This window comes from Lathyrus oleraceus, chromosome 1, assembly GCF_024323335.1.
Source record: "Lathyrus oleraceus cultivar Zhongwan6 chromosome 1, CAAS_Psat_ZW6_1.0, whole genome shotgun sequence".
Taxonomy (NCBI): Eukaryota; Viridiplantae; Streptophyta; class Magnoliopsida; order Fabales; family Fabaceae; genus Lathyrus; species Lathyrus oleraceus.
In genome coordinates, this window is record NC_066579.1 from 344,639,013 (window position 1) to 344,648,882 (window position 9,870).

At 42.3% G+C, this 9,870-nt stretch overlaps 1 protein-coding gene across 1 annotated transcript; it reads left to right on the forward strand.

Annotated features, from left to right (window-relative positions):
* Window positions 1-8,729: 8,729 nt before the first annotated feature.
* LOC127105999 (uncharacterized) lies at window positions 8,730-9,603 on the forward strand. The gene is made up of 2 exons (XM_051043273.1): window positions 8,730-8,897; window positions 8,956-9,603. The coding sequence occupies exons 1-2, from the start codon at window positions 8,730-8,732 to the stop codon at window positions 9,601-9,603; spliced, it is 816 nt and encodes a 271-aa protein (XP_050899230.1).
* Window positions 9,604-9,870: the final 267 nt, after the last annotated feature.

The following is a 9,870-nucleotide window of genomic DNA, read 5'->3' on the forward strand; positions in this document are numbered from 1 at the left end:
GGCTCATCTATGCGAATACCTGCATTTTTATCATAAATAAAGGACGTCTTTTTGCATTCAAATGTTTTGCTCACTGTCCTTCAATTTTTGCAGTTTTCAAAAATCAAAAAATATTTGGCAATGTTTTGTTTAGTTTTCATTTTTTCACACTCATAAGCACATACCATCACTCATGCAGATGAACATCACCGGATCCTATTGATAACGATTTTGCTATGGCTCGCTTCGACTTTGAAAATCCAATCTTTCAAGCTGAAGAAGAGGGTGATGAAGACTGTGAACTCCCTGAAGAACTTACCAGGTTATTAAAACAGGAGGAAAGGGTCATTCAACCGCATCAAGAGTCCGTTGAAGTGATTAATCTCGGCACCGAGGACGCCAAGAGAGAAATCAAGATAGGGGCTGCTTTGGAAGATAATGTGAAGAAGGGGCTGATTGAATTGCTGCAAGAGTATGTTGACATCTTCGCCTGGTCTTATCAGGACATGCCCGGGATTGATACAGATATCGTGGTACACCGTTTGCCTCTCAAAGAGGATTGTCCTCCGGTCAAGCAGAAGCTCAGAAGAACAAGACCAGAGATGGCTGTCAAGATAAAGGAAGAAGTGCAAAAACAGTTGGATGTAGGGTTTCTAGCAGTCACAAATTATCCGCCATGGGTTGCAAATATCGTTCCAGTACCTAAGAAGGATGGAAAGGTACGGATGTGTGTTGACTACCGGGATCTGAACAGAGTTAGTCCTAAAGATGATTTCCCATTACCTCACATCGACGTTTTGGTGGATAACACAACTCAAATCTCGGTATTCTCCTTCATGGATGGATTTTCTGGCTATAATCAAATTAAGATGGCACCAGAAGACATGGAGAAGACAACTTTCATAACCCCATGTGGCACCTTCTGCTACAAGGTGATGCCGTTTGGTCTGAAAAATGTCGGAGCAACATATCAACGAGTGATGGTGACTTTATTCCATGATATGATTCATCATGAAATCGAGGTTTATGTTGATGATATGATTTCCAAATCTTAGACAGAAGAAGAACATTTGGTGAATTTGCAGAAACTGTTTGAGCGTTTGAGGAAATTCAAGTTGAGGCTTAATCCGAATAAGTGTACTTTCGGGGTGAGATCTGGAAAACTACTGGGTTTTATTGTTAGTGAAAAAAGGATTGAGGTGGATCCGGCCAAAGTGAAAGCGATACAGGAAATGCCTGAGCCAAGAGCAGAGAAACAAGTTCGTGGTTTCTTAGGGAGGTTGAACTACATTGCAAGGTTAATCTCTCACCTAACAGCCACGTGTGAGCCAATATTCAAGTTGTTGAGGAAAGATCAGGCTATCAGGTGGAATGAAGATTGTCAAAAGGCTTTCGAGAAAATAAAAGAGTATTTGCAGAATCCTCCTATCCTTGTGCCTCCGGTCCCAGGGAGACCGCTGATTATATATTTGACAGTACTAGACAATTCCATGGGTTGTGTTCTCGGTCAACACGACGAGAAAGGTAGGAAAGAGCATGCCATCTACTACCTGAGTAAGAAATTCACATATTACGAGTCGAGATACTCAATGCTTGAAAAGACATGTTATGCACTTGCATGGGCTGCTAAGCGATTGAGACAATACATGCTGACTCACACAACCTTACTGATCTCCAAGATAGATCCAGTCAAGTATATATTTGAGAAGCCAGCTCTCACCAGAAGGGTTGCTCGTTGGCAAATGGTACTGACAGAGTACGACATCCAATATACATCCCAGAAAGCCATCAAGGGGAGTATTCTGTCAGACTATCTTGCTCAACAGCCGGTTGAGATTACGAGCCGATGAAGTTTGATTTTCCAGATGAAGACATCATGTTCCTCAAGATGAAAGACTGCGAAGAGCCAGTTGTTGAGGAGGGATCTGATCCAGACGAAAAGTGGACTTTGTTGTTTGATGGGGCTGTCAATGCCAGAGGAAGTGGAATTGGTGTTGTCATCACTACTCCGAAAGGTGCCCACATGCCTTTCACCGCTCGTCTGACTTTTGAGTGCACCAATAATGAAGCTGAGTATGAAGCATGTATCTTGGGTATTAAGCAAGCCATTGATTTGAGAATCAAGACTTTGGACATCTTCGGAGATTCAACTCTGGTGATCAATCAAGTGAATGGTGATTGGAATACTCTCTAGCCTAATCTGGTCCCTTACAGAGATTACACGAGAAGACTGTTGACTTTCTTCACAACAGTAAAGTTGTATCATATACCTCGTGATGAGAACCAGATGGCAGATGCTCTTGCTACTCTATCCTCCATGATCAACGTGATTCGGTGGAACCACGCTCCCAGGATCGATGTGATGTGCCTCGACAGGGCCGCGTATGTGTTTGCTGCTGAACTGGTAGTTGACGACAAGCCCTGGTATCACGATATCAAGCACTTTCTGAAGAATCAAGAGTACCCTGCAGGGGCATCCAACAATGATAAAAAGACTTTGAGAAGATTGACAGGCAGTTTCTTCTTGAACAAAGACGATGTGCTGTATAAGAGGAACTTTGACATGGTTCTGCTTAGATGCGTGGATAGACACGAAGCAGACATGTTAATGCAGGAAGTTCATGAAGGCTCCTTCGGTACTCATGCCGGCGGACATGCAATGGCTAAGAAATTGTTGAGAGCGGAATATTACTGGATGACCATGGAATCTGATTGTTTCAAATATGCTCAGAAGTGTAATAAATGCCAGATTTATGCTGATAAGGTACATGTGCCTCCAAATCCTTTGAATGTGATGTCTTCGCCGTGGCCTTCTGCTATGTGGGCATCGATATGATTGGAAAGATTGAGTCGACCGCCTCCAATGGGCATAGCTTCATCCTTGTTGCCATCGACTATTTCACCAAGTGGGTTGAAGCAGCATCGTTCGCGAATGTCACCAGACATGTGGTTGCCCGTTTCATCAAGAAAGAAATCATTTGTCGCTATGGGATTCCCGAAAGAATCATTACTGATAATGGTTCTAATCTCAACAACAAAATGATGAAGGAGTTGTGCCAGAACTTCAACATTCAGCATCACAATTCTTCCTCTTACCGTCCTAAGATGAACGGTGTTGTTGAGGCGGCAAATAAGAACATAAAGAAGATTGTGCAGAAGATGGTCGTTACGTACAGAGATTGGCATGAGATGCTACCCTTCGCCTTGCATGGGTACCGTACTTCAGTCGTACATCGACCGGGGCAACCCCTTACTCCCTTGTGTATGGTATGGAAGCAGTCCTACCTATTGAAGTGGAGATTCCTTCTCTAAGAGTCCTGTTGGATGTCAAGTTAGACGAAGCTGAATGGATTCGGACAAGGTTCAATGAGTTAAGTCTTATCGAAGAGAAGCGAATGGCAGTCATTTGTCATGGGCAGTTGTATCAGAGTCGGATGAAGAGAGCCTTTGATCAGAAAGTGCGTCCTCGATGTTTCCAAGTCGGAGATTTAGTGTTGAAAAGGATCCTTCCTCCTCAGACAGATCACAGGGGCAAGTGGACTCCTAACTATGATGGACCGTATATTGTCACCAAGGTTTTTGATGGTGGGGCCTTAATGCTTGCAACTATGGATGGTGAAAACTTCACTTCCCCTGTGAACTCAGACGCAGTTAAAAAATACTTCGCATAAAATAGACCCACTGGACAGTAAAAAGAATAGTCCAGGCAAAAATGGGCATCCGACGAACCAAGAAAATGAAAAGGTTCGGGCAAAAATTAGGGATTAAAAATGAAAAGATTGTACACCCGGTAAGTTGAAAACCTGAAAAGGAAACTTAGGCAAAAATGGGTATCCCGGTGGATTGAAAACCCGAAAAGGGCGATCCAGGCAAAAGTTAGGGATTAAACGAATGACTGCGTTCTGAGTAGTTCTGAATCTCATCTCGTGTCAATGACTGGAAACTTTTGAAGGATAGGAAACAGTCCAATCACTCTTTTCAGAAAGCTGATCATCTGGAGGATCTTGAAGACGAGCAAGTCATAGCAGAATTGGAACCCAATAGAAATCCATTTCACATTGCCATTAGATTAATTTATGTTTTTATCTTTTGTGCGATTACCTCTTTCCAGGGATTGCTTCCTGGTGTAAATGCCTATTCAGAGGCCATTCAATCAATAAAGTCATGTTATTCAGTATATCTCTGTTTTCATTTTCATTTTACTGTTTTGTTTGCAAAAATGACGTCCAAATTTTTGATAAACATTGCATCATGAAACATAAGAGCTTTACAGGTACATGCTTAATAAACATTTAAAATTGCTGTAAATGTTAAGTGCTTTAGATCGTCTATTCAGAACAGGTACCCTCGGTGCATTTCCTTAAGGTTCCCAGCCGATGATCGCGAATGTTTTCCCCCAACAATCGAAGTTGGTATCTTATCCCTGCAGAGCTGATCAGAGCATTGGATTCTTCGATCCCCAGCAGGCTCTCACTGCTGTACCTCCCCCAAGCGGTTGTTTCAGAATATACACTCCCTAGTAGAGTTGACAGTGCCAGACTATATATCCCCAGCGGAGTTGACAGTGCCAGACTGTATCTTCCCAGCAGAAGCGGCTGCTCCTCAGGGTTCGATGCCAGATCGATGATCTCGACACCAGATCCATGGTCTCTTTCCTTGAAGCAGAATCTCGGTACCGTATCGGTGTTTGCTTCCCCTGCTAAGTCGTCTCTCTCGCAGGTTATGGTTGCCAGAACCACTATCGCTTTCCCCAACAGCAGGTTTTCAGTGTCGTTCTCTCCCCAGTCAGAGTCTCGGTATTTCGTCATTGCTAGAACACCGTGGGCGGGTCATTTCCCCACAGAGTTCTTTGCGATGTGCATCTCCAACAGCCTTGCCAGGGTCCAGAAGATGGTGATCATTTCCCCAGCAGATTCCCTTGCCTCGGCTTGGCATTCTACCCAGCATTTCGCATCCCTGCATGTAGAATCATATTGCTTTGCAGCCTCCTAAATCGCGTAGCATTTCCATTTTCATGGAGCATTACGCCATTGAAAAATTCAAACATACGTATGTAAGCATAAAACATTCTCGGTATCCCAAGTGATAAGCCAGAAGTTATTTCCAGTACTCATACTGAAGATTGTTCATGACTTACCTTTATTATCCCCAGCAAGTGGCATTGGCCCACGCGCCGCCTCTATTATCTTTCCCTATTTCTGCTGATGCTGACAGGCATGAAGTTTTTCCGATATTCAGACCGAAGTGGCATTCAGGCCAATTTCCCGATGTTCAGATCGAAGAAGTTTCCGACATTCAGGTCGATGCAACTTGTGGCATTCAGGCCAGTTTCCGGTATTCAGACCGAAGTGGTGTTCAGGCCAGTTTTCCGATGTTCAGATCGAAGAAGTTTCCGACGTTCAGGTCGATGCAACTTATGGCATTCAGGCCAATTTTCCGATATTCAGATCGAAGTGGCATCCAGGCCAGTTTTCCGATGTTCAGATCGAAGAAGTTTCCGACATTCAGGTCGACGCAACTTGTGGCATTCAGGCCAGTCTCTCGGTGTTCATACCGATATTAATAATCTCATATCTTCCGATGTTCAGATCGAAGTCATTTCCAGTATTCAGACTGATGAGCGGCATTCAGGCCATGGTTATCTCTGTGTTACCATTTATTTTGGTATCCAGGTTAACATTCTTTTTCGGTATTCAGACTGACTCTCACCGTACCAGACGGATTCTTCTTTCAAGACCACCTCTTTGCCAATTTTGACAGGCATTGTTACTTCACTTCACTTCAGTGCAAATTTTCGGGCTTTTATTGTATTCAATCCCTTGATACCTCGAAAGTGCAAAAGTTGCTGCTATCTTCTTTTCGGGTCTCCAGTTGATTGAATAGGGGCAGCTGTAATACCTCAAAATTTGCCCCCTTCATTCATACATTCATTTTTAGGTCATTTAACATTTCATATTGCATTTCATCATGTCAATCAGAATTAGATCCAAGAAACTTGAATATCATCCAAGACACTTTGTGGGTCCTATCTGGGTGATCAGTCAACACAAGGGAATGGCTTGAGATACTTCCAACATGTTCAAATGGGGTCTATTCATCAGTCAAAATGTTAATCTTGAAGGAGCAAAAGTTTGTTCATGAACTGTCATGCTCGTTAGGCGAAGCCCACGCGTTTCGAAAATAAAAATAAAAATAATAATAATAATAATAATAATAATAATAAATAAGTAAATAAATAAATAAAATATAAACAGAAAAGTCTTGGACTTGGACCTCTCTCTTTTGAGCCCACAAAGTCACAAAAATCAGGTTATAATTTTTAGACTTCCATCTCCCAAAAAACCATGGGGGAAAAAGATAGTGAGAGAAGAGCTAACAGAGTTCAGAGCAACCTCCAGAGACTGAAGGGAGCTCATCTCAAAGAATCAATCCTCTCACATAAACCCTAAGATTGCTTTGCAAACCCAAGGGTGCAATTCAATTCCATTCGATCTCTCCAATCAGGTTTGCCCTTATTCCCATTACTCTATGCCTTCAATTTGAATTCTCTGAATGTATGAGGTTTTGCCCACGGGTTTAGATATGCATGAATGTATAAAACAATACCTTGAATGTTTAATCATTTCGTTTCTGAGATGGATACCATAGGGTTTAGGATTATGGAAATCGGACTGTTATCAAGGAAGAATCTAAAACCCGCAGGTACTCGCTAGCGCCTTCGCTAGGCGAGCCGGCAGCGAAGCTTCGCTAAGCCTTTGCTAGGAGAAGCAGTAGCGAGCGTGATAGTAATTGCCTTTTTTACTGTTTGCTCTAATCTGTTTTGTGTTCGTCATGGCATGTTCTCTCTTGATTCCATCCTGTTACTCTAACCTGTTTGTTGAGTTTTTGTGAGGGCTCACATGACTCTTGCAGAGATGGCTTGCTTGGTATTCCACTTTATTTGTGGGATACTATCTAGAGGTTTATTCCGATTACCTATACTGACTTGCTTTCTTTGGTGGTGTTAGCTTGGAAGGATCTCTGGGTTTCTTATTTCTTTAATTGTTGTTACTTCGGATCTTTATCCGTGTGGTAGACCTCTGATCCCTTCTACACCTTTCCCGCATTTTACCGCTTTCTTAACTAGAAGACCTCAATAGGAGGCAATGTTTTCTTTTGTTTGTTTACTTTTGTGCCCAAAGACCTCCAAGAAGAGGCATCAGTGCTAAAGACCTCCCTCCGAGGCAATTGACGGATAAAAGGGATTAGTAGTTAATCCCTCGTTATTCAGTGTGTCGTTCTTTAAGATCACACTATGTGTCGATGCTTCAGAACAAAAGCCCAAGATCTTTTGTCTGGTCAGACAGTGGAGAGGGTTCCACCTTTCTGAATCCCCACTTTTTGTCATGAGCTCACCCTGTCCAGGGTTAAGAGCTATGAGGTCGTATCCTCATTACCCTTTTGATCTGCTCACCCTGACGTTCAATGTTAGTGGTTAAGAGCCCGTTTGATTACCCTTCCATGGCTTGTCTGTCGAGGTTGATATGACCCCTCTTGACTAAAGCTCTACCCATGTATGTTTGAGCCCCCTTGTTGGCGTGTTTACTTTAAGATACATGTTTTATATGGTGTGATCGTCTCCCCATAGGGTTGTTAGGCTTCGTATAATCTCCCGTTTGCATGTCAATGAAGGTAGCGCGGTTCCTTCGTCTAGGACTGCCTTTTTGCATGAGCATCCCTAAAACACCCCAACTCATTGATTTTTCTTCTCCTAACAACACGTTTACTCCTTCTACTACAGGCGAGTAAGTCTCCAAAGGTCGAGCATCCGGTAGATTGCGTAGTAACGTCGTTCACCCCAAAACACCATAAACCCCGTAGTTAGTCGAACTACGGCTTGCTCTGATTCTCATTCCAGATGAGATACGTAGGCATAAGACGCGATGTCTTAGCGAGCACACTCCTCTTTAACCCCTAGGTAGCCGAGCTACGAAGACTCTGATTATCATATTCAGATGAGATACGTATGCAGTGGATGCAAAATCCGTGCGAGTCATTTTCTTTTGACCCCCCTTTTAGTAAATAATACATTAGATAAACTTACACCCTTTAGACAAGAACAACAAAAGTGGATCCCGTAGAGTACTACGGATGCGTAGGGGTGCTAATACCTTCCCTTCGCATAATCGGCTCCAGAACCCAAGATTTGGTTGCGAGACCTTGTCTTTTCCTTTCCTTTCTCCCAGGTTTACTTCGAGCATTTCCTTTCCCTCCTTTGGGATAAATAACGCACGGTGGCGACTCTTCTGTCATTTCTTTTTTTCGCCGGTTGTTTTTTTTTCGCATTCTTTTTTCAGGTTGCGACAAGAAGCAAACAGTCTTTTAAATCCATGACTCTGAGTACCCTGTCTATAATTGAAGTCGATGGTTGGATAGTGCAGACTCCCGAGGTGGATACCTCGTAAGGGTTGGTACGAGAACCTCAGCCAGAATAGATTCCTTTGATGGAGTCGATGACCAACAAGCCTTTGTCGTAAGCGTCAAACATTATTGTGAATTCATGACTATAGGGGTCCTTTGTAAAAAAGTCCTTAGATCATACCCGGTGAGAAGCCCATTTGGGAAAGCAATCAGATTCATCTGTACCTCGGAACTTTGAACCTGTACCAAAAAAAACACATTGTGTTCATCCATTCATTGTATATGCATAAAAAGCAAAACTCTTAGTTTGTTTCACATTGTTTTAGGAATTCTCGACATTTGTAAGCACAATGAATCCTGAGAGAAGAAGCATATTTCAGTTCAAATACAAGAAAGTGGACCTTGTTAGCCTGCAGATGTTGAGTGTTAAAGTGACACCACTCAAACTCACTGACTTCATGAAAGATTATGGAAGAATTTTGAGCATCTTGAATGAGAAGATGGGCATGATGACTGATGTGACTAACTCAATTCTATGATCCACCTCTGCGTTGTTTCACCTTTTCTGACTTCTAGTTGGCTCCTACCTTGGAAGAATTCGAGAGGATTGTAGGCCGAAATCCATTTCCTAGGTTTGATAAAGGTATTCATCCTAAGAGGATAGCTTCAGCTTTGGGCTTGGATGTTTCTGAGGTTGTAGCAAATTGGGATGTGAAAGGAATCTTTAGTGGTTTTTCTAGAGAGTTCTTGGAAGATCAAGTTATGAAGATGAAGAAGACTGGTAATTGGAAAGCTTTCTATGATGTGCTAGTTGTGTTGGTATATGGGATAGTTCTCTTCCCAAATATTGACCATTCTGTGGACCACTTAGCTGTGAGGATTTTCTTGTTTGGTAATCATGTACCATTTCTCCTAGCTGACCTTCATTATGCTCTCCATGAGCGACATGAGAAGAAGGGAGGAACTCTCTTGTTTTGTGCACAGTTATTACATGCTTGGTTCAGATCTCACATGCCCGAAGAAGGCCCTTTTGTATCCAAGGATCTTAAGCCATCTCAAAAGTTAGATTCCCTCACCTCCGGTCATGTTAAGTGGTACATAAGGGAGTGGGAAACTAAGGATATTATTGTTAGTATTGGCTTTATCTGGAGGAAGAGCTTGAACAATGTATCTCGCAGGAAGGTGATAAAAGAAAAAATAGGTGGATATCCCTCAAATGAGTAGAGAGTATACTCTTCTCCCCTGAGAGTATATTTTTCACTTTTGTCATAATCAATAAGTAAGGTAAAATATGCAAGCCCATAGTCATACATTTTAGAAAGGAAAAAAAGCACACACATTTTATTGAATCAGGTTATACTAGAATTTAAAGTACAGAAAGCGGCAAAAATTCAGGAATTGAAACAATGCAAAAACAGGAAAGCAAACACGCTTATAAACATAAACACATAGGTGAGACTAATCTTGACTATCTTCCTCATCATCATTGAA